A 26,010-nucleotide genomic window follows, 5' to 3' on the forward strand; every position below is an offset into this window, starting at 1 on the left:
GAAGCCCTGGAGAGCTCATGGAACTTCCACCCTTCTTCCATAGATTGAAAGTGTCTTTACATCTCAACTCCACTACAGCTGTCACTGTTCATGTGTTTGCAGATCTCCATCTGCCCAGCAAAGCCGAGTAGGAGAAGGAAGACTGGAATCTCCAGGCAATTGTGTGACTTGGGCTTCTGTCAAGAGTGATGGATTTAAAAACACTTTTTATTTTAATAGCACCCTTTTTTGTCCCCAAATATTTCTCTTTCAGAGTTCTTCTGTTTCTTTTCTCATATTCGTCCAGAAGTTTTTTTGCAGAATAATAATAACATAATAATTTTAAATATTTTAGCCAAATCATGGTTACCGAACAAAACAAGCAAAGTTTTTAGAAGAATCACTCAGCACCAAAAAGTGTTTTTCACTGCATGCCTATCAGAGTTTTTTCTTTACATTTTAGTTAGTTGAAGTAGTCCAGACAAATTAAACAGTTACTAGTAGTAAAATTTGAGTGGAGTCCTGAAATATGCTGCATAAATGCCTGTGTGTTTATCTGACTTTGAAATCAATCAATATTTACAAGTTATTCCTCTGCTCCTTGTATTTATTTCTAACAACAGAATATTCAGAGTTACATAAAATACAAATTAAATGAATGAACTGACCACTTGAGATATTATCATAAAATAATTACTTTCCTATTTTTTGTCCCTCAGTACCAAGAAGTATTTAAAATTCCATGCACTCAGTTTGCTTTTAGTACTCTCTAAGATACTGGGAAACATTCACCTACTAGTATCTCGGGTTATCAGTCAGAAGCAATAGGAAAAAGGACAGCTTTTTTTTTGATTTAAGACTGGATTATTTCATGTGGCAGAACAGCTTCTTTCAGCGAAAGACCTGCTCTTTGCTGAGCTGAAGGCAATTTAGTCCATGCCTTCTTTAATCAGGGCGGTAGAGCAGATCATCAGGCACTACTCAGTCTCTTAGTTCCTAGGGATGGGACAATGTTGAGTTTGAGGGTGTAAACTGACATTTCCTTTTATAGCTAGTAGAATACACTGGTAATTTTATTTCCACCTTCCGTTTTGGCTGGTTTGTGACTATTTCGTTTATCCTCTGCTCTTTAAAGAGCTGTAATTTCTGTAGTTCTAAGGACGATACTTGAGCAAAAAGTGATGGGAATCTTCTGAACCAGGCTGAGAGTATACATCATTTCAGGAAAGCTGTGGATTTCTGCTTTTCGCTGAAGATGAGCTTTGGAACTATTGAAAGACAATTGCAATCACCAACCAAAAAAAACTGAGTGGTTCTTTTTATTTAAGATTTGTCATGTGATTAGATAACTTCTGTACTGGGTTTGGGGACCAAGGCTTTAGTAGTGAGGCAGCTGCAGGGATGGCTTCTGTGAGAAGCTTCTAGAAGCTTCCATATGTACGATAGAACCAATGCCAGCCAGCTCTAAGAGGGACCCATCACTGGCCAAGGCTGAGCCCATCAGCAACGGTGGTAGTGCCTCTGCTATAACGTATTTAAGAAGGGGGAAGAAAGTGCTGTGCAATGACAACCAGGAGAGACAGTTGAGAATGTGTGAGAGAAACAACACTGCAAACACCAAAGTCAGTGAAGAAGGACGGGGGAGGAGGTGCTCCAGGCGCAGGAGCAGAGATTCCTCTGCAACCCGTGGCGAAGATCATGGTGAGGCAGGCTGTTTCCCTGCAGCCCATGGAACTTCACAGTGGAGCAGATATCCACCTGCAGGCCTTGGAGAACCCCACAGTGGAGGAGGTGAATGTGTCCTGAAGAAGGCTGTGAACCTGTGGACAGCCTGTGCTGTAGCAGGCTCCTGGAAGGACTTGTGATCTCATGAGGGAGCCATGCTAGAGCAGTCTGTTACTGAAGGACTGCATCCAATGGAGATGACCCATAATGGAGAAGGAGAAGAGTGTGGGAAGGATAGAGCGGCTGAGAAAACATGTGATGAACTGACTGAAGCTCCTATTTCCCAGCCCTCTTCTCTGCTCAGGGGGAGGAGGGAGAAATTGGTAGTAAAGTTGAGCACAGGAAGAAAGGAGAGTTGGGGAAAGGTGTTTAAAGAGTTGGTTTTAATGCTTATCATCCTATTCTTACTTTGGATTAGCAATAAATTGAATCAGTTTTCCCAAGTTCAAGCCTATTTTACCAGTGCAAGTGATGGCTGAAGGATATCCCTGTGTTTATCTCAACCCACAATTCTTTTGTGATATTTTCTCTCCCCTGTCCTACTCCTAAGCACCTTGGTGGGCACCTAATATACAGGCAAGGTCAACCCACCACACCTTTTTATGAGTTACCTCTATGGAATATACACATACTGAGCAACCAGAAGTCAGACATAATATGAGAAATCAGTAAGTCAAACTGAACAGAGGTGGATGTGGTGAGACTAGGTTTCATCTCTTAAAAATGCCTCGTCTCCCTAGATGATGACAAGAGGGTAAAGAAGACAACCAACTGCAGCATATGAGACAAGTGTAAAGTGGTTTCTGAGAGCCCTATTTCTGCTACTGATGTCATTCAATCAAGAACAAGCAGGACATTACAGGAGCTAGAGGGAAAATATTTCTGTCCTAGAAGAAAAATATGCCTATGGGTCATGGACTGTGCTCAGAAGCACCACATATTTTGCTCACTGTGCCTAAGGGCTCTTTCTACCATTACATTCAAACATAGAATCTATGTAGCACTGATGGTGCAGTCTGGCACCTCTCATTAAATCCATACACCAAACACACAGATGGCACCACAGGACTGGAGTCTACAGTTGTAAAAGAGTTAAAAAAAAAGAGCAGACACACTATCACATGAACTGGTCTGGTTTCATAGGAGTATTATTTAATCAAGCTTAGGAAATAAATGGTGTTCTTTGGATGACATGTTGGATTTGGGAGATTTTTATAGCAGTGGATCTGATACGATACTACAACACTGGAGATTACAAGAGGCTTGGGCAGCAAGACTACTCATCCTGCTTATGCAGCACACCTCAACAAGGCAATTGTAAACATGAATCAAACATGGCATGCTTGATTAGCACCTTAGTAACACCACTGAGTTACTAGAAATCTCTGAGCCTCTAGAAATTGGATTGATAACACATGTTGTTGTAATCTTCACTTTCTATGAGCAAGGGTTGTATCTCAGAAGAAGTTCCTCTTCTTTTCTTCCGGCAGGCCAGAATGAGCCCTGTGAGCACAGCAGTAATGACACCTCCGATCACAGCTGCTCCAACCAACCAAGCCCAGATTTGTCGGGCTTGATCAAGGTAGGGTATTAAAAACTCCTGGAAAGAACCAAGCACTGGAAAAACAGAAAAAGAAAGTTCCTTTTACATAATGCAATATAGTGACAGTTTATGGCAGTTGTGTACAGATAATATGGGAAGACTGAGTGAAAGGACAGACAACATTGGTAGAAATCGACTGAAGGCCACTAATAATTTTAAACAAGTCTCTTCAGTCCTTCTGCTTCTCAATTTTCATATTAAAGGAAGGAAGAGTTCACTATACCCAATGCCCTTTATGGTTTCGTCAAAACTGTAAGACTATAACCCAAGAATTTTGATAAAGTATGGCCAAAGGTCCTGCTAGCTCAGCATCCTGTTGGCAACGATAACCAAGGAGTTTAAGAACAGGTCAAGTCTATCACAATTCTCTCACAAGATACTTAACCAGCCTCCAACAATCTGCAACTCAAGGATTTCCTGCACCAGATGTGACATTGTTGTATATAATAGTCATTGGAGATATTTTTTTCCCATTCTATCAGCTTTTCTAGCTGCTCTTTGAACTTTTATTGTAACTTCTTGCAGCAAGAAAATCCTTACCTCAACTACGTGTTCGGTGATAAAAAAAAAATCTTCCTTTCACTAATTTTGATCCTACCCCCTGCTCTTTTCATTTGATATTTCTTATGCAATGAAGAGCAGTACATAATTATTTTCCGGTCACTCTTTGCAGAAGAAATCCTCTTTCTTTGGAGAATCCAGGGCAGCTTCTCAGTGGTTAAATAATCACTCGCCTTCTTGCTTTGTGGGATGAATGTGGGTGTCTATGCCTCTCTTCTTCTCACTATGGCTTGGCAAGTTATGAAAACCCTAACACGCAGTGCTCTCTTCACTATAGGAGTTGGAAAGTGTCCTGCTCACAATGCATCCAACGACATGTTGGTGTGAATTTAAGAAATGGGAATATATGTCCCCTTGGGACAAAGAGGATTTGGAAGCACCTTTTTGGGCAACTTCTCTAGGATGGTGGTTTATTATAATTACAATTATAATAAGGTGGTTATTATAGTGATAATTACATAAGGTAGTTTATTATTATTATTATAAGGTTCATGCATTTAGACTAATTTAGATGCACTCAACCATATTTAACATGGTATACCCCACAAAGGCTATAAGTGTCTTTCTGCCATCTTGCATTTTCACTGGTCTCCAGAAAAGTAATCCCATAAGTCTTGTTGGATCATGGTGTTTCTGAGCTTACAGTGCTATTTGCCCTGTGCTCTGAAAAGATACTTTTGGTTTGCAGAAGTTTTTAACCTTTGAGGCTAAACTATCCTTAGCACTTGATGTCTGAATCACTTTCTGAGATGCAATTCCAATTTAGGCTGAGTTTAGGCTGAATATAGTTTGTCTCCACAACTCAGCTTCACTTTGGGGAATGTTTGGTTTCTATTTATCTGGTTCTTTCTTTCTTGATTTGAATGCAAAGTTAATCTAACTTTGCATTCTGAGATTGTATTCGCAAGAGTATGCACATTCAGCCTTCTGCTTCTGACCTCATTAGATATATAAATGCTATATAACAGTAAGAAATGCAAAAAAAAAGCAGCTCCTGATATTTCAGAGTGAATCCCACGAGCTATATGATCCCCTGGAGCTTTCTCTTCTCCAGGCTTAACAACCCCAGTTCTCTCAGGCTATCCTCATGTGGGAGGTGCTCCAGCCTTCCAATAGTGCGATTAAATGTAGTGCATAAATGTGTCATGGTATCATAGTATAGTTAGAGTTGGAAGGGACCTTAAAGATCATCTCGTTCCAATCCCCCTGCCATGGGCAGAGCCATCCCACCAGGTCAGGTTGCCAACGCCCCATCCAACCTGGCCTTGAACACCTCCAGGGATGGGGCAACCACAACCTCCCTGGGCAACTTGTTCCAGTGTCTCACCACTCTCATGGTGAAGAAATTCTTCCTAATGACCAGTTTAAATCTGCCCCTTTCCAGTTTATACCCATTCCCCTGCTCCTATCCTCACGAGCCTTTAGGAATAGCTCCTCTCCAGCTTTCCTGTAGCCTCTTCAGGTACTGGAAGGTCGCTATAAGATCTCCTCTGAGCCTTCCCTTCTCCAGGCAGAACAGGCCCAACTCTCTCAGCCTGTCCTTGTAGGGAAGGTGCTCCAGCTCTCCGATCATCTTTGTAGCCCTCCTCTGGACCAGTTGCAACAGCTCCATAGCCTTTTTATGTTCAGTATTCCAGAACTGGACACAGTATTTCAGATGAGATCTCAACAGAGGAATAGAGGGGCAAAATCACCTCCCTTGACCTGCTGGCCACGCTTCTTTGGATGCAGCCCACTTGGCCTTCTGGGCTGTGAGAGCACATTGACGGCTCATGTCAAGGTTCTCATCGACCAGCACCACCAAGTGCTTCTCTGCAGGGCTGCTCTCAAGTACGTCATCCCCCATCATGTACTGAAAATGGGGATTGCCCCCACCCAGGTGCAGGAGTGTAGAGATGGAAAATGAATTATTACTATGCAGACAACTTTAATGCTGACATTTCTTAACTTTGTGTGCTTTAATTTGTAACTCAAATGTTTTTCAACTGAAGTTTTTCATGCTTATCATGTAAACGTTTCTAAATTAGAAATAATCTGGCTATTTAAACTGGAGTATGTATATGATAAAAGAAAATTGAGACATTACAGGAACTCGACACTATTTTAATATTATGGAAGAAGAGTATTATCACAAAGTTCTCTTCCTTGAAGAATTTATATGGGATATGAGGGGTTTCTAAGTGACATTTTAAATTCATACTTTGTCCTTGAACTATCTCTCTCCTCCATCAATACTAGTTGGAGGTTTGAGCTAGCTTTTTCCCTGTAAAACGTAACATGACTTTGAGATAATGAGATGTCACATTTCAAGGCAGTCCCTCTCAGAAAGGATTAATCTGTTTTATTATATCCCGATAATCAGTCAAACAATCTCTTCTCTTGCTTTCTGCCTCAGTCTGTTCAGTTTCTGTAATTAGCTCAAAGCCAAAAGCCACCTCCTGGCATCTACTCCCTGTTTCTTCTTACCACACAAAAAGGTATTTGGCATTGCTGTCATAAAGTTGCCATGGCAACTCCTGAGTGTCAGAGGATGGAACACCCCAGAACACCCCATAATCTATTAACCTGTGACTGTAACACAACAGTAAACCTATAAGTTGACCAGGTGCCCAGCTAAAATCATGCAAACTGGGATTTCTAGTATTCTGTTACTGTAATTCCTTAATATGTAATTGTGGAAGGCCCAAGAGTGCAGCAACTGTGCTTGCTGATGACTATCTGGGAAAGCTGTCAAGGGAGTGGTGGTGGGAGAATGGCACATAGCTGCTTTGTGGCAGGCATCAGCCAATGCCAATTTCATTCCTTTTGTGTCAGCATTTAGAGTCAAATAACAGTCCTTCCTGGAAGCTGCCATGAACACAGGTTAAAACTGCCCTTTCAGTCAGTAGGTTAATGACAGAGCAAAAAGAAGGCAGATTGGCCTGGTGCTTAATGTCTACCTTCCTATTAGTGACTAATATCTCCTCATCTTGCTCTTCCTAATAGGCAAATAGCAGTGATTAACCCCAGCCATGGTTTCAGCATGCAGTTGTCGACATACTCCTTCTTCTCAAATAGAGCGTGAGCTCTAGGTAAGAGCAACAAATAATTTCTTGCTCGATATATCATATCGTCCTTTTTTAATATAATTGAAAAATAGCAGACAGTCCATTTTGTGTAGGTTGATGAATGCCATTAAGAGGGTAGGAACTCCAGCAGTGTAATTTCAAAGTGAAGCAATTTACGTTGCCTATATTTCAAGTAATAATGCAGACTTCCCATGATGACTGATGAAGAAACATGCTAAGTCCAACATATTATTAGGTATCCTGAGATCTTCCTTTTGTGGCAATGTCAATGTCAAACTTTGTTATTGATATAATAGTTCCCAAGAATGATAAAAACCCTTAATATGTGATTTTTTTTTAAAAGAATATTTATATATTTATATATTTATACGTTTCTTCTTTGAAAACTATGGGATGGCAAAATCTTTCCAGGATTAATTCCACAGATCAGAAATAAAAACTCTGGCCAAATATTCTATCGTTTATGTGTTGCCATATGATCCAATGATAAGTTTGCAGTCTTGTTATTCCTTTTGACATGCTTTTCTACCCCTAATATGGGTAGTTAATGGGCAACAGGTTTTAAAGCAAAACTTGAGGTGGCACAAACATATAGTTTGAGATTAAATTTGCAATTTTTTTTTCTTATCCTTGTGAGCAAGTTCTTTCTGTTTGGCTTCTGCCGCTTCTTACGTGTGTGTGGTTCACTGATTATGTCTCTCTGGGTGGTCAAAGGAAATAGCAGCAAGACTTCTACAATCAAAACTAGGATTGATGATCTGAGAGGGATTCAAGTTATCGGGTTCCTCAGTCTGTCTTAAGGGAGAATCTTTTGCCTTTGTGGTGACAAAAAATTCTTACGTCTTGCGAGCTTTATCAGAGCCTCCTCATTATTACAGCTTGAAAATTCTCATGTGTTGTCTTCTGACAACAATGACAGAAAGTCTGGAGAAGACTGTCAGTCACAGTCCACTGTATTTGGACCGCAAAAGGTATTGTGCATTGGGTGGTAGCGTTTTTTTATGGTAGAGCTACAGTATCTAACAAAGTAAATTCAAGCTACTCCCTCTCAGTTCTGCCTTCAACCCAATGTGGGTAGATCAGGAAACTATGACCAACTCTCATCATATGGCCAACTCTAGAAACAGTGAGAATTAGATCATTTCTGGATAGCTAACAGAAATTTTATAATTAATTTTTCAGTACTAAAGTTGGTTGGGTTTTTTTTCCACCTCTTACTTCTGTGTAGTAAAATTCCTGTGGAGTCCTTCCCACTCACTGGCAGCGATGGCACATCTGCAAAGTGGATTACTGGCAAAAAAATCTATTACTTTGGAGTATTGAGAGGACACAAATAAAATATTGCTGGGTGTATCTATAGAACAATACTGTTTACTTTTTTTGACACCCTCAGTTAACAGTTGCAGTTCATAACTGCTCTTTCATTGGTTACATAAATTTCTCAAAAAAAGAAGTGAGATCTGGCTATAGGATACCTGACATCACCACACTGTATGCAACTAGTGTGTTAACAGCTCACCAAAAGGTAGATACGCCTGAATGGATCCCAGGAAAAAGAAAAAACAAACAAACAAACAAACAAGCAAACACCCCCCTCCCCAGTTTTTAAAGTCTATATATCTGCTCCTCCATTAAGCATCATTATATAACCATCAAAATTCTGCTCATACTTTCTAAGCAATGCATTTTTTGCATTCTGTTTCCTTTGGTTCTCTCCTTCTGTTTTAATTAACCTTAATCTACATGTCCCAGGGACCAAAATGCTCAATTCTCATCTTTTATTTAATTCATGAAAGTAAACCAGTTCCCAAGGTAACATTTCTCAAATATTGTTACCTTTAATTGCTTTCTATTGTCCTGGCATCCATATCTTACTGTGTATGTCACTATTTTACCATGTATTCTTACATGCATAATGTCACCCTTTCACCTTGTGGCAAGCAGTGTGTGCTCCTGAGTTAGGGGACTCAGCAGAGTCCCTCTGTGATGGTATCATATTTGTCAGTTGCCGCGTTTTCTACTCGCCTGATATGATTTTGCAATGAAATTGCTGAAGAGCCAGAAATAGAAACAAGCTGCAGTCAGACCCCTAGATCTGAGCACTCCTCCTGCAACACATACATGAACAATCTGGCCCTCTACCTTGTGATCGCAATGTTCTTATCCTTTACTTTGCCCTGAGTGTCAAAGATCCTTACTTAAGGTGTCCAAAAATTGCAACCGATGGTTAGATTCTGGGTTTATAATTGGGTAGCTGCCTGCTTTTGAAAAAAAAAATAAATGTGAATCACTTGGCTATACACCTCGCGGTCATCTAATTATTCCCATTGAGAGAGGGAGATTTTCTGGGGAAAAGTCAAAGGCTGCATCTATGGATTTATCTGTTCCTATTTCTGGCAGAAAAAAACCCCACCAAAACAACAACTTAGTCCAGACCCTGAAATGTAAGCGCTTGGAATAACTCTTGCCATAGAAAATTGTTTTGACAGCTATTGCTAGGTGGTGCCGTTAGTCTTCCAAATATTTTCTGTTCATGCTAACAAGTGTTTATTTTCAGTAAGCCACGCGGGTTGTGGCAGTTTTACAGTTCATGGTTCTCATATCAAGGAAAGCTGGGTGCCTACTCTGGTTTCTGCTCAGATCAGCTCCCCAGCAACTAGACTCTGACATGTGTCTGATTCCTGAGGGTTGGATTTCCACGCACACTGTTTGTGACCACTTCTGCTTCAGGGCTGTCATGCATATAAAAATAAATGAAGCTGCAATTAAAATAACCACATACTGTCACACACTGATTTGCTTTTCAGTGGAAAAGCAAGGCTCCAGGCATCAGCTTTTCCTCTAGGGAACAGCAACAATATAATTTTGCATTAAAAAGCCATTTTGTCATTGGAGTCCTTCCAAGTTTTATTTCTGGTAGCCAGTCTCGCCATACTCTGTGTAGTTCTGCTTCATTTCTACCAAGTCACTAGTGCTACAACTCAGAACTTGTGCCCTTAATTCTTTCTTCCAAGTGCTGCCTTGAAAATCAAATAAGACCTTGTTGTGTGCTCGTTTTTCACTCTGTCCTGCCCTCTTTCCCTGCTTTTCCTCTTTCACCTCATTTGGAAGATCTGCAGAAATGCCGCTTCTTCTCAACTACTCAGATCTTCACTGCTATGATTTTCTAAAACTTTGTAATATTTTCCTATTTGTCTAGTAACTCCTGGCTGCCAGTCAGAGACTTTCTCTTCTCCCTCGAGTACACTGGAGATTTCCAGGCGGGTCAGCAGGCATTCCTGCTTCAGATCCTCTACCAAGAAGTTCCCGTTTACTGCTATGTTCCTCTAAACAGGAATCCAGCATTCCTAGGGAGGTGATTCTACCCCTCTGTTCCTCTCTTGTGAGACCTCATCTGAAATACTGTGTCCAGTTCTGGAATCCTCAACATAAGAAGGATATGGAGCTGTTGGAACAGGTCCAGAGGAGGGCTACAAAGATGATCGGAGGGCTGGATCACCTCCCATACGAGGACAGGCTGAGAGAGTTGGGCCTGTTCAGACTGGAGAAGAGAAGGCTCAGAGGTGATCTTATAGTGACCTTCCAGTACCTGAAGAGGCTACAGGAAAGCTGGAGAGAGGCTATTCCTAAAGGCTTGTGGGGATAGAACCAGGGGGAACAGGTATAAACTGGAAAGGGGCAGATTTAGACTGGTCATTAGGAAGAATTTCTTCACCATGAGAGTGGTGAGACACTGGCACAGGTTCCTAAGGGAAGCTGTGGCTGCCCCATCCCTGGGGGTGTTCAAGGTCTGGTTGGATGGGGCATTGGGCAGCCTGGTCCAGTGGGATGTCCCTGCCCATGGCAGAGGGGTTGGAACTAGATGATTTTTAAGGTCCCTTCCAAACCTAACAATACTATGATACTTATAAATGTTATATGGAATTAAATGCCATCAGAGCATCATTCAAACAGGAATTCATGCCCAGCTTGCAAGGGATGTCAGCATGGATGATCATGCAAATGGTTTGAGAGTCTTTGCAGTCTGCTTCTTTAACACTCAACTGAAACTGTGTGAGTGAAAATAAAGAAAATCTGTAGAATTTCCTCTCCAGGGGCAGAGAAGCTGAGGGCCAAGAGGGAGAGGAGCCCATTGGAGGGGAGGGAAGCCTGTACTACTCAAGTGAACATATGAGTCACTACTCTGAGCAGGAAAACTGATCTACCTGAGGTTCCCCAGCAGCTACAGCCACCTCTGTCCCCTTTGTGCCTGAGGATGCGCAGGAGGCCCAAGTCAAAACTACCTCTGAACAGCAATGCAGGTCACAACCATCACTAGACAGTGGAAAGTTCATTTGATTAAATGAATGGAGCATTATCAATGTTTCAGTTGCTTTCTGTATTAATAGCCATAGTGCACGCATAAAGACAATGGATCAACATTTTAAGTGATACACAGACTTTATGTTGGACTTTGGTACTGAGATGAATTTTGCTCTGGATATTTAAGAGATTAGAATACATTTGTAAGCCAGAAAGAGAGTTTCCCCTCTGTCCTTCTTTAAATTGTGCCTAGAAACTGGAAAATCCCACTGTTTCCCATTTGCGTTGTACTGTAAAGGCCAAGCTGGGAAAACCAGCAGACTCAAAATTGAGAACTTTTTCTCCCCAGTTCTGATCGTGAGCTGACCATTTGGGTCAGATTCTGCTCTTAATTAACTAGGATAGATAGCATTGATATCAGTAACTGACTTTTGGTCAAAACTTTTCTTGTAATATCATGTTGATTCTGCATCAGACCAGAAAGGTAAAACCAAGCAAGTACGACTTGGCATTAGACTCAGAAGAAATCTGAAATAGGAAAATTTTTTAATATCTTCTCATTTTACAGAAATATTCCAGGTTATAGGCAACAAATTTGACATTTACCCAAAATAGTAATGTTACCTGGTTCTTGCAGATACTCATAGTCATATCCCAGCTCTCTTGAGGGTTTAAAAAATTCTCCATTTCTGTAAAGTGGGATAAAGGGCACCATGTAATTTTCTCTATTGTGCCCGATGGGTGCATTGGCTGCCGGGTAAACTTCTAGCATGGGCCTATGTCTTCTTAACCATTGCTCAAAAATGCTGTAGGAAAAAAAAGCATGTGAATTAATGGTGGAGATAGGCAGAAATTTTCTTCTTAAAGATTAAAAAAGAATTTTGATGATTTTTTTTTTCCTGAACCCTGGGGACAGAGTGATATGCAATGACTTGTAGTTATATACATGTAATAATTTCCAAATCATTTGGGGTTATCTGCTTCAGTGCTAAGCTCCTATGCAAGCTTACTCAAAGCAAAGACCTGCAGTGCTGCAGGGAGGCTAAATATGCTTTTAAATTCCATAAATGCATCACTGTCTCTCTGTGACCTAGCTGCAATCTCTGCTTATTAATTCACATGATTATGAAGGAGAGAGAAGAAAAGAGTAAAGCCTTCAGTCCTTCTTCCTCATCCTAAGAAATACTTATGGCTCAGCTTGGATGGTCTTGTTGCCAGTTGCTGAATCTTGTTCCCCGTTGCTGAATCTTGTTCCCCTTCCTCTATTTTTTTCTCCACTGTTACCAAGGGTTTTCAAGCCTGCATTAAAGTATGTCTACACCATGGTTGGTTTGACATCACCAAGGAAGTGGAAATATCTCAAGAAGAAGCTCTATGAGTTCTAAAACTTGAAAAAGCTAATCAGCAGTCAGGAAAGACTCTTCAGCTGTAGCTTCTTCACTGACCTTGGTGTCTGCTTAGTTGTTTTACATATTCTCACTCCTCTTTCTCAGCTGATGTTTCACAGCTTTTTTTTTTCCCTTCTTAAATATGTTATCACAGAGGCACTGCCACTGTCACTGATGGGCTCAGCTTTGACCAGCAGAGGGTTCATCTTGGAGCTGTCTGGCATTGGCTGCACCTGACATGGATGCAGCCTATGGCACCTTCACACAGAAGCCATTCCTGCAGCCCACATGTTACCAAACCCTTGCTGTGCAAACACAATATAAGATGTTACCCACAGTTCTGACCTCTGCTGCTCCTTTCCATTTTTCTCTGCCAAAAATTTCCCCCATTAGCTGTCTATCGGCATAGGGCTCTATGTCTCTTCTTTAACTTGGAAGCAGAAATATTAAAGGCTGTAACATGGGAAGAGTTTGTATTGACATTGTGCAATTAACTACCGGATGTGTTTGGAAATCAAAATTAACAACCCTCAAAAACGTTCTGAGTTCTCCTTCCTTTGCGTCTGGGCTTTGTCTGCTCCATTCTTCACTTTGTTCCAATCCCTAGATCCTTTTCCTTATGCTGTGCTGTTTACAAGGTGACCTTGGTTTGTCAACAGACCTGGAGGTACCAGGTTGGAATAGAGGAGATGGGAAGATGCTGCCAGGGGAGCAGATGCACGTATCTTATACTTGAAAAAGAGGAACCCCGGGCTCAATCAGAAGATATTGGTAGGAGGTGACTATCAACATCAAGTTCAGGGAGTGATAACTGAATACATTTATCAGTTACAAGGGATGGAAATGATCTAAAGAGGCTTGTAGATTGTACTTTAATTGAGATCTTGGCTCAACAGTTCCCTGACAGTGGCTGCTGGTTGGAAGACACAGACTTTCCTCCTCCTCTTGTAATTAAGAAGCAGGTGTTCAGGGACTAAAGTTATTTCAGAAACACAGACTCTAACTACAAGTGGTCGGCAGTATCAGGATCCCTGCAGAGCATCCAGAGATTCTGCCAGTAGAATTTTACCTCCCTTCTTTGGGCAGAAATGATGAGAAGCACTCTGCTTACCCCACCAAATTAAAGCCACTCATCAAAACAGAGGCAGGGCCAAAGCCTTTGTTCTTTTTTTAGGATCAAAAGATTTAATAGATGAATACATCACTATGTTCATACACCTTGTCAACCCTTAACAATGCAGGTATTAATCTTGATTAAAATCTTCATTTGTGGCTCTCATCTTCAGTTAATTTCATCAGCCCTGTCTAGAAAAATTCTTGTCAGAATAATAATATTCAGCCGAAGCTTTCAAATGGATAAATTTAAACAATAATATCAAGGCTTCAGCTGCAGTTATCACAAGAAAGTTTGAACAGCAGCTCTGTAATCAGATTACATCTTTTGAGAACAGCAGAGAGAAATTCAGCAAGCATAAAAAAAGGCATGGAACATAAAGGAAATCAGGATAGTAGTTTAGCTTGGAGGGTGGGGGACTGAGGAGTCTTGGACTCCAGTCTTTTCCCTACCTAGTTTCTACTTGTGCCTTGGGCAAGGGATCCTGACTATCAGTGCCTTTTTCTCCCAGAAGCTGTAGATGGGAGCTGTGGCAACTCTTCTCTCAGTACGGGAGTGTTAGAGGTACAGTTATGGGGACAGGGTAATATTTATGAAGAAGGCAGAGGCTGGACTTCAATCAGGTTTTCAAAGTTTGGTGAACTTCCACACCCTAACATCTGAATGCTCAATCTAAGGTACTTCTTGGGGTCTGATTTTTTGAAAATGCTGAGCAGGTACACTCTGAAAATCCAGACTGCTGATGAGAACACAGTTCAGAGCTAGAAGTCATCATTCACCTGAAACATTTTGGTATGACATACCTTGAAATGCAGCATCCTCTCTGGATGACTTGATGTTGCAATTTCATAAGCGATTTCAAGAAGAAACCTTAGGCCAGTAATCTTTCAAAGAGGATATAAATGTAAAACATTTCCATGGAAATGAACATATGGAATTTTATATTCCTTTATTTGCTTGTGGTTCCCACATTAGACAACAAACTTTTAGCAGGAGCAGGAGCATTGACTTGTCTCCACTTATAGCTGATCTTTAGATTTAGATGCAATCGTATCCCTCCAGTTACTGATACGATGATTTGTGCTGATGAATAAGATATTTTGCACAATTCCTTGAGCTGTTTCTGAACAGTTCTCTCCTTTAGCCAGCATAAAATTATATAATCTTTTCTGAAATCTGTTTCATCTAACTTATCTGTACTTCACTGTAGAAGTCTCAGAAACATCCATGAGGGTTTCGAGAGTCACACTTTCCATTACTCCCTTTAGAATAGCTGGCTCTGTGCATTTATCTTGGGTTTATTTTTAGGGGGTGAGTAGGGGAGAGGGGCACTTTGAAAGATTAGGATCATATTCTGCTTGCTAGTAAAGCAGTTGGGTGAAGTTGCATTCGTTCTTTCCACTAAAAATTTGTTTCCAGCTTGTTCAGTAAGATGGGTTCAAAATACTCCGTCTTCCTTGGCAAGATACTTCATGATGCTCTATATTTTCATGAGCATCTTCATGTTTTTCTTCTTTTGCCTGAGGAAACTGACAGATTTAATAGAAGGGTAGTATTTTTTACTTTCTCATCTGTTTGTATTTCTCCTTTTGAATGGGGGGGCATCACCATATACTTGCCTTGCTCATATTTAGTAAGCAAAGTGATGAAAGAAGGAACCTTACTTAACTTTGCCTTTCAAGGAAGATTTCCCTGCTGAGTGGAAAAAGAAACCTCCCAGTTGCATCCAGGTGGGGAGAAAATCCATGGAGAGGGTGTATGGCTTTAGCTGTATCTCTGTTTTGAAGTACAAATAGTTCTTATTGGGCACTATAAAATAACAGAGAGGTGCATTTTGACTCCCAAGCAACTGAGCCTGTTGACTCCCTTCATACAGTTTTAAAGAAAAATGAAACCTTAAAGTAACCTATGGCTTTTGCCATCAGCCAGGTAGTGACATTGGCACAGCGCTCCCGTCCTTGGGGACTTGTTTCAACTGAAAAGACTTGTGCCAAAAAAAAAAAAAAAAAAAATGTATATCTGGAGAAAATAATCACACTGTACTTTTATTTCAGAGTACTGAGATTACTGAATTATACATTGTAGGATATTTTTTTCCTCAAATAAGATTCTTTCTCCATCCTTAGCTACAGTTAAGGCAGTTATCATCAAATCTGCTCTCCTTCATGCAGTGCTGTCCTTTCCCGTAGGCAATGCGAATACATCTGAACAGCTATGATGGATCATCCGACAGTTCTTTCACGTGCCTCGGTCTACAGTCACAGTCGCTTTTTCTGATAACGGGCATGTGGTTTCCATGACAGAGAGAATTCAGTGCTTCCATCATCAGATGTTGATTCACTTACTGTTGATAGAAGTTCTTATTTTCCTCCCTTAAAAGCAGCCATGTTGTAAATTATTTCTTTTTAGTACCTAGAAAATATATACTTGTTTCCTGTGCTTTGCTCAGTAGTTGTAAACTTGGAAGTGCTTAGGGCTGGAAAATTAAAGCTACATGCAGAGAGACAAAATGCTGATGCAATTAGCTGGTCCCTTCATGGGCTGACAATGTTCCTGGTAGAAAAGTCAGGTTTGCAGGAGAACGGCAGAAATGAATTCCCTGGAATTGTTGATTATCTTGACAAAACATTGTTTTTATATTTTTATATGAACCTCTACGTCCTCCCCTTGCCTAACAAAGCAAGACTATGAAGGAAATTACAACCAGAGAGCCATTTTATTCCACATTGTCTCCATTTCTTGATGTAATGAGACTAAAGGTAACAAAAATGTAAGGAATCAGATTAGGGTTCTCTGATATTCATCTCCATATTTCTTCTGTACAAAAGAAGTACTGGGCAGAAGTTCAGTGAGAGAGAAATCTGTCCAACTCCTACAACAGTCTGTTTGGTCGCCTTCTTCCTCAGCATGTAGACAAAGACTATTAATTAGCTATTTGTATAGGTAGGAGTGACTTTTTTAGCATTGCAGTCCCAGCTAGACTGGTATCATTTTGGTGACATTGGCAGTGCTGAAGAGAACAGATGGGATGTAAGCATGGTGGGAAAAACAAGGCGAGATAAAGGAAAGAAAAGCTCATCAGAAGTCATCAGGAGTTTTATTCAGTGAATGGAAATGGGAAGAACCCAACCTGAGATCTAGTGGGAGAAAACCATAACTCCTCCAGGCTGACTACTCTTGCTTAGAAGTGTCATGAGCAATCAAGACCTAAGAATCAGAAAATTAAAATATGTAAATGAACTAAATGAATTGGATATCACTCTTGTGATAGCAATAATGCAAGGAAAAGTGACTCAGTACCTTTTATTTAAATGCCTCAAACTGATTAAAAAATAATTCTCTCTAGATTACAGCAAAACCCGTTTCTGTCTAGAAGGTTTCCTCCTTCACTTGAAGAAATCAAAATAGCCAAAGTGCATGACCCAAATACGAGACTAAGGAACCAAAAGGGGTAGAAGAATAATTTAAATTTTGAAAGATATCCTGTCTCATGTTTAGAGCTCAGAGAGACTCAGTCTCTCTACATTGCATGTCCAAAGTACAAATTATATTATAGTGGGTGTATTATTAATGTAAATTTTAAAGGTTTTAGAATTACTAGATTTGATGAACAACAGTTTATGCAAAAAAATTATTTTTCATAGTAAACAAAAGTTTAACATTGTAGAATGGGTTTGATTTAGACAAATTTAGACTAAAATAAGGCTCACTGTATTTAAACAGTGGAAAACTTGATCTAGAGACATGATAAATTCAATATAATTTAAACTCTCTGATTTAGTCAGAAGCCAAATGCTTGATGCAGAAATAGCTAAAGGGTTTTATCTGGTTGGAAATAGTCCCAAAAAGTCATAAAGTGAAAGAATATTCTTCCTATTAGAGAAATTTTGAGAAGCGTTAGAGGTCCCATATTACTTCAGAAAAAATAGGCACAAAACAAAGAATATTTGCCTGAGTTCATACTAGACATGCTGTGGTAGAGTGAGACCTTGGCTATGGGGCCACTTTGTGCCTACCAGACTATAATACCTCTTGGAGTCAGGTTATATCATTGCAAAACATGGAGTCTCAATTCTATTTAAGTTTCTTGCTATATATCTGTACACAGACTTCGATAGGTCTGAAGAACTAGTATGTGATAAAAAGTAGTAAGGACTCCCATCTGGTATGTTGATGCTTTGGTAGTTCAAATTTTCATTCAAGGGAAATACGGTGTTCTTTTGCAAAGTGTTTTAGTGAGGCAAGGTGCTTTTACAGAATAAAATAAAGCCATCTATAAAAGACATGGATATATCTCTTCCATTCAATTGCATATAAATAGACCTGAATATTTGCCTTGTTCTGCTGCATACTTATCAGGTTATACAAAGTGAAATGAAATGAGGCTTAGCACAAAATTAATTTGAAAAAAACACCTTGGTTTAAAGAGTGGGGGTAAAAAATAAGATTGATTTGAGGATGATTAGAAAAAGTCTACTAATATATATTTCTGCATCAATATTATTCTATGAATAAGATATGTAGTGAGATTATAGCTAATAAAAGGATGAGCTAAGAAATAAATGGGTTTATTCTGCCAGTGGGAAATACCAAGCAGAGCATAAGAACACTGTTGTATACAGACTGGATAGCTTCATACTGTTGTAGATAGTGTTATATGTTCTGAAAAAAAAAAGATGTTGGTCACAGAAAAGAAATCTTAAAAACTAGAAAATGTAGAGTAAAACGATAATAGGCATTTTCTTTATTGTTTTGAAAAGCTTCTTTGCTAAGAGCTGTTTCTCGACAACATGCCTCTGCAGTCATGAACTGATCTGTGCTTGCAGTGTAGGAGAAGAAATCAGACCTTAAATATCTGTTATTAAAGATTTCCTTATATTGAATTACTGCAGAGACATTGACATATAGTGTACACTCAACTGGGCCTTGAGGAAGATTTTCTAGGAGATGTTTTATTTGGTGTGCTTTACCTTGCAAGTGAGGGCAGTTGAAGAGAGGGAAAGAGGGAAGAAGAGGGTTTGATTCCTCTGCCATGTAACCAGGAACACGTGTGATACTGCAAGTGTCCTGAGTGGCAGGACTATAGTCCCCTTATGATGAAGATTCATGGTCACTCCAGATCTATACAACTACTGAGGAGACAATGCTGCTTATCTCCTACATTCTTGTCCTCACTTTCTTTTTAAGCATTTGCACAACCGTGTCATAACCAGGATTAAAGAACAAATTTGGTTTAAGACCAAACATCTCATTTGTTTTTATTTGTTCTAGGATAGCTGAGGTGAGATAAAGTCACAGACCTGATTCATCATTTTTTGGCATGATGGCCAATATCAGCACAGGGGAGGAACAGAGGTGAGCACCTCTGGGTAGCACTAATTAGAGAGTAGAACTGTTTCTTCTTCTTAACCTGTCTGCCGTGTTAAGGAGGCTTAAAGTGACAGTGAAACTGTGCCCTTTGTTTCTCAGTAGCCTGATAAATCCATGCACATCATTCAGCTGTGAGATGGCAGCTTTGTAACCCACTGATGACTTTATCATATTTAAGTATGAAACCATGTCACTAGTTGCACCAGATTTGACACAGACATTCATTCTTTTAATTCATTTAGTTGTAAGGGTGAGGCTAGGTCAGGTTGACTACAGCAGAAAGGAGGGAGAACGTTGTTGATTAGAGCTCATTTATACGATACATTTCAGTATCATGAGATCTGACATTCTCTAAAAGACATCTGGCAAGCAACATGTATTTTCCTTTGAAAAGAAAGAGAAATGGAAAAAAACAGAGGAAAGCTGAAATGCCATTCCAAGGTCTGTGATTACTCCAGTGCTGTCCAATGCTGCAAGGTTGCTTCTGTGAGGTTGTGAGGTGTATGTAAGACATGATAATGTGTTCTCTGTGCTTTGTAACAAGGAGATACAAATGCAACCATGTGTTGCATGAAAAAAAGAGCAAACCACATTTGCTGGAGTGCATGTCCTGGGTTAACTTGCTCACATTCAGTTTTGCCACAATTTGCAGCCAACAGAAAGTTATCAATTGAAATAAGTGATAGTACAAATGCCAGCTGCTCCAAAGTTTAATAACTAGTTTCTCCTGAAGAGAGAGATAACAAGCAGATTAAAATGGACTGCTGTGAAGGCAGCTGGACTGACTCTATGTCACCCACTCCTGTGCTCTGTAATTCAGTTCTTTTGAGACTGAGAGATTGTCATTATTGAGGTTCACAAGGGCATGTAATATATAAATCACATCTATGGTAGCAAAGTGATCATTTCTTTTGATGAATAGAAGGTAGCTACACGTGGGTGAGAAAAGTACCATGTTTTGCTGTGATTTTTTACAATTTGAACAATTAGAGCAGCTATTATTGCAGAAGTGCTGCAGGAAGGAAATTCAGTGCTCTGTTAGCTGTCTGCATCAGAGCTTGTCTTGATTGCTGTGTCACAGAGAGAGCTCTCTCCTCCTCCAATGTTAAGAGAATACGTGAAGACTAACCATGTGGCTTTTGCCACATTTTTAGGGTGAAGTAAACTTTCCTTTTAAAACCCACTAATTACTTGCATAATATGAATTGTACAAAGTGATCCGTTCTATAACTACATTGTCTAAACTAAATCTTGCAGTAAGAGTGATAAGAAGCTTGCACTTTAAATGGTATTATTTGAACTAAATCTCTTGTATTACTGATATTTTAAGAGTGGAATGGGTCATTGTAACCACCTAGCCTGAAATGACATAGCAGGTGAGACTGCCAACTACTGTGTTTCACATGTAATCCAGAAGACATCTGTTTAACCTTCCTCTTGTCCTTCCTCTAAAGCAAAGTGAATCAGCAGCACTGTAGGGTTTGTATATGCTTAATCAATGAAAAGAATATTTATCTCCAGATCATGTTTCTTTTCCTTATTTCTCTCCATCTCTGACTCTGTTTGGTCTGTCTGTAGATATCCAGAGGGCTTCTTTAGGAGTGTGGGTTACTTTAGACACAGGTGTAACTTCCAGTGTTATGTGGACTCAGCTTCTGTCTGTCTAATAGGCAAAGCAGGGAGGTCTTCTGGAGGAGGATTGCTCTAAACTCTTTGCTTCTGGGCACCACTGTAGCTGTGATATAGGTTAGATGGACCTGTGGTGTTATCCTCCAAGGCTCTTCCTACATCCCCTTGGTTGCTTGGCAACTGCAGTGGCAGGAAATACCCAGGCTCACTGAAATAAGTCCAGCTCCAGTATGATTTGCCTTTTGGCCTTAGACAGAGAGATATGAAAGGAGATGTACTGGAGGGTTGTGTTTCTCAGCAACATCCCAACCTTCCCACTTACACTCTGTTTTCCATGGATATATTTATGTGGTATTTTGCAGTAGATGTGAACTCACTCTACCCACATGCTGAGCTGCACTTTAAGTGAGTCAGCTCCAAAAACTAGCTGAGTAGCTCTGGTGAACATGCTACTAAACCGGAGAGATTGAGGGCAAGGTTAGCAGGTCCAGTTCAGTGTTAGCTGAGGGCTTGTGGTAACAGAAGGTGTGTTTATCCTCCTGCACATTTGTAGACTTTCCCATAGGAATTAAGATAAACCCTTTCCTGCTTTCATTGCTAAAAATTTCCATGTTCAAGTTTCTCACCCCTTCACTACTGATCTGCTCTGTATTTCATACTTGTTGTAGAAGACTGTGTGCTGATAAAGCTTGTGACCTAAGTCACTCCTGGCCTACCCTCACATGAAATACTCTGCTGGAGAGTCCCTCCTGGTGAAACAGAGTTAGTATTTGTGACATGGTGGCTTCTGGCACAGCAGCTGCCGGCGATGATGTGATTTTGTTAAGCATCAGAGAAGGGTGAGAGCTGGGTAACCATGGTGCAATGATGCTGAGCTTAGTGGAAGGTATCTGTCCATGCTCATTAGGGCTCTATTCCTGGCAGGGTCCATCCAATACATGCAAGGTAAGGAGAAGAGATCTGACAGGCAACTGCCCCCCAGGACGCATTGGAAAAAATGTAATTAATACACTTAAGGGCTTTGGACATGGGGAGATAACCTTCCCAGCCTCTGTCTTATTACATACACGTGTAATGGGTCATGCATATTAAGCATTACATGTGTTGTAGGTGCTTGTATTATAGTAATATCTGAACTTCAGTTTAAAGGAATCATCTGTGCTAGGTGCTGTGCAGAGATAAAAAGAAGTGATTTGAGGGGACTTATCCAACCAAAAGGCAAAAACATGCCTCGCCAGAGACGTTTGTAGCTGAGGTGATTGCTAGTCAGTTGCACTTTAGACTATAGTCTCTATTGACTATAAATGGGGGTTGAAAACAGATGTCTGCATGGAAGTAATCTCCTGCATGGTGCTCCTCATTATTCATAGCCCTACAGATAAGGTGGTTTATGGGGTCTTCTTTGGATATTGTGCTGTTACTACATAATGCTAACATTTAACTACTTCTCCAGCTGTCCTTAGCTTCCTGCTGCCTTCCCTGTCTGCTTGTGAAGTGATTTTTTTCCCCCCTCTTTAATCATCTTGCATGCATATAGTATGCAAATACAGTCCCACTGGAAAATACAGCCCACATCTATACTTCCCACCCATGACATCTCTGCCACACCGTGAACATTATTCTTTCTCTTTTGTGTGTACAGTAGCACTTTACAACCCAGATATTCAATTCCAGAAGGCAACCTAGAGATTTTAAGCATGTAATCAGAGTAAGAATTTAATGTGATGCCCATCAGTTTCATAAGATTTGACTCAGCTGCCAGTATCAACATTATATATTTATATATTTTTTAATAGTTTTTATCGGTATTTATATTTACATATTTGCAAAATGCAGAAGATTTTAGGAGGTAAAGTAGTATTCGAGAACATTAGGGGCTGACCAGCTACACACAATCATTTCAGCCCCATTCTGGAAGCAGTGCTCCTACGCCAGGAGCAAATTCATGGGTCTTTGCTCATAAAAGCTCTACTTGCTTACCTCTGGGCATAACAGTAACCCAGTAATCTTCATGGTTTCACTCAGTGGAAGGACTTTAACCATTTCACCTTCATGCCAGGGACAGTTATGGAGATGAATTCACCTCATCCTTTGCCTTTATTCAGGCATTTCGGAGGATACAGTGCTGGGCGCAGCCACTGAAATCCTATACTGACACAATGCAGAAGCACTGCGGGTTTACTCTTACTGTGGGAGGAGGTATATTGCTAAAGGCAGCTCTTAACTTGACTTTGTCTAACAGATCTCGGATGGCTCCAAGCCATAGTTCATTCAGCTCAAGAAAAATATGACTTCTAGATTGTGTCATCATTTTTTGCGAACATACCTCAGAAAACAGTAAGAGTCTACCTCTGCCCATATAAAGGGAGAAAAATAGCGATATGTTTAGGGTATATGCAGTGACTTCTCCCTTTTTACACTAGTTTACTATTAGCTAATACATCATGTTGCAATCACCATTTCAGTTGTGTTTAAGTCACTTGTTCTGGTCTTTCTAAGTTTCCATAAACAAAATGGGGATAAAATTTCCTTGGGTTTATGCTTTACATTGTCTTCCACTGGAGACAGTTCAGAGTAAGGAATGAATCTTATTCCATGTATTAACAAATCTGGAAACCTGGTGTTGACTTAAGAATTTCTACTGATTCTTTTTAGTTGCTTTCACTCCAAATATTCAAAAATCTTGAAGCAAATAGTCTTTAACTACTAAAAAAAGTTCTTGTTTCCTGTCAACATTTCAAAACAAGAGAACAACTTGGTTTTTCTCATGCCATTTTTTAGTTTAAAAAAACTGAGGTGACATTTAAGAGAAAATGAAAATGTTCTGTTTAAAAAACAGAGTAAAAAAAAAAGAAGCTTTTATTTTGACATTTTCTGGGAGTGAAAATAAAATCTCCTCTTGTTAAAGTGTTTTCCAACAAAATGACTTTTCACATAAAGCTAACTTACTTTTTTTTTTTTTTCAAAGTGGAAGGAGAAGGGACTGGCGTGAGAGTGAGTATATTGAGTCCACAGGGACTGAAAGTGTCCATAAAGTTGTCTTAGGGAATGGTGTGGTGCTGGCATACAAATTAGTATGTGTAGACTCAAAGTTCAAATATATTTTTTAATAGACTGCTCTGTATATGCTTTTCAGTTTAACGCTTTACTGATAAGCATTGTGATAAGGAATGTTTTATTATTAGATCTTCAGATAAGGTATTTCCCAAAGCTCCCAGCTCCAGACTGCCCCTGAAGCAGAAGGGGTTATTTTAGTATCCTGCGGAGGAGTCTACGGTGGCTGATGTTGCTAAACAGCACGGATGCATTTGCCTTGATTAGGCAGAATTTGTGGCATTTTCATTGGACTTTGAAATTGATGCACAGGAGAATTTCTCCTTCATCTGCCTGAAGTGTCCATATATGTAAGTAGCTGCAAATGAAAGCCTTTCCATTTCCTATGGGAACTTATACTTGACTTTGACTACTTTTAGCCCACTTCATGTGCACACACACAAATATACGCACACCTCCACCTTTTAAGTTTTTATCACTTTGGTACAAGAATTTAGTCCTGTGTGATGGCAAGCTAAGAGTAACTGAACCAAGAAGATCAGAGTAGGGAAGTCCAATGTTGTTGTCAATTCATATGTCTGTAAATAAAGCAATCGCTATCTTCTGTTGCTCACATTGTTTTGATACCTAAGAACTGTAGTCAGAGGCTAAGAATATACTGGGCACCCTGCACAGACCAGAGCAACTAGAGAGTCAGACCTTATAATTTATACATCACACAAGGGATGACAGATGGATACAAACAGATGGGAGTAGGAATAGGCAACCATGCAGTGGGACAACAACTGTCCACCCACAAACGGAAGGTTTTAGCCTACTAGTGTCTGAACTTTTCTGCAAGTGTCTTGTTGAAAGGAGGAATTGTGACTGAATTTGTGGATATATAGGGTGAACAAGTCCCATCCAGGAGGACTATGGAGGGACTTGACTGAATGCCAAACAGATGTAAGACAGAGACTGTTATCGCAAACTTATTGGAGGGGTGAATGAGTTCCATAACAATGAATAAGGGATGATTTGGGAATGGGCAATGAGGAGGCTTGAAAATAGAGACCATTAGTTCATTTGATGTGACAGATGAACTACATAAACAGAGATGCACACCTGGTCAGAGCATTACATTAGTGCAATGATGGTTGCAATAGTATTCTGAGCTGTGTGATTGCTTACAAAATCTGGAGAAAAAGGTCCTGTAGTGGTGGCATCACTAACAGTCTGGGTGTAGCTCTACAAATAGGTTAATAATAGTTTAATAGTTTTGACTTTAACGATACAAGAGATTGGAAGTCTATACCTTATTGTGTGTTTCTAGAAAATAGGTTCTAAATTGCTTGTCCAAATATAAGGACTTTTGAAAGTCAACCACACTGTTGTAATAAACCCTGTCCATTGCTGAAGAACTTAGAAGTGTGATGAGAATTGGTGTGTATTACATTAGCTGTAATAAACATGTCATAATGTGTGTACAGGCATAAAGTATTATGGAGACTTTTAATGGCTATATTTTTTCCCCATTACCATTTAGTTTTTCTTGCAATTTGCAAGGATGACTGTTAGGGTGGGATGTGGAAGTCAAGGAGGAGACAGATACAGAATAAATTCCAAGAAAGATTAAAGAAACATCCAAAGAGCAAAAGTGCAGGGAGAACAGATGAAGATATTCTGTGTCTATAGGGATGGATGGGCTGAAAAGTTGACAAAGAGGAAAGAGTTACTTTTTCAGAGCAAAGAAAACACCCTAGTAAGCTCAAACGGGACTGTGAACCCTTGCTTTCACTGCTTATGCAGCTGCTTCTTCCAGCTTGAGTGGGTTGGCTCCTCCCTTGTTATTCCCTTGTGCTGACTGTAGAGCATATCTGAATAGCAAAGAGATTTGTAATTAAAAGAAATGCTGCACAGAGCTAAAAAAGCTCTCATTTTTGCTGAATGTATATTTTGTTCCATCTTTTTTCTTTCTTTTTTTTTTTTTTTTTTTAATCCATTCAATTAAGAATTAATAATTTTCAGGGCGGTCACCTGCTTTTACCAGACACTGACGTCTGATCTTTAGGTCTTCTAGCTAACAAATAAGAAGGCAAGGAGGCTGCTAAGAAAGCTGTTGCCTGGGTACCTTCATTCTTCCGCATTGCTGAAATAGAATAACTTAAAGAAAGGAGAGTGTCTGTAAGTAAATTCTTTGCTTTTCACCTGAGAGATCTTCTCAACTACACCTCTGCT

The 26,010-nt window shown here is 39.9% G+C and overlaps 1 protein-coding gene across 1 annotated transcript in view; it reads right to left on the reverse strand.

Annotated features, from left to right (window-relative positions):
• Positions 1–722: 722 nt before the first annotated feature.
• TYR (tyrosinase) overlaps positions 723–26,010 on the reverse strand; it is a 49,431-nt gene continuing 24,143 nt past the window's right edge. The window contains exons 4-5 of the mRNA XM_054081642.1: positions 11,863–12,044; positions 723–3,321 (exon numbers count right to left, since the gene is read on the reverse strand). Coding sequence (XP_053937617.1) covers positions 3,098–3,321; positions 11,863–12,044 — 406 coding nt within the window. The 3' untranslated portion in view covers positions 723–3,097. The remainder of the gene's footprint in view (positions 3,322–11,862; positions 12,045–26,010) is intronic.

The sequence above is a fragment of the Cuculus canorus genome, chromosome 1 (assembly GCF_017976375.1).
Source record: "Cuculus canorus isolate bCucCan1 chromosome 1, bCucCan1.pri, whole genome shotgun sequence".
NCBI lineage: Eukaryota > Metazoa > Chordata > Aves > Cuculiformes > Cuculidae > Cuculus > Cuculus canorus.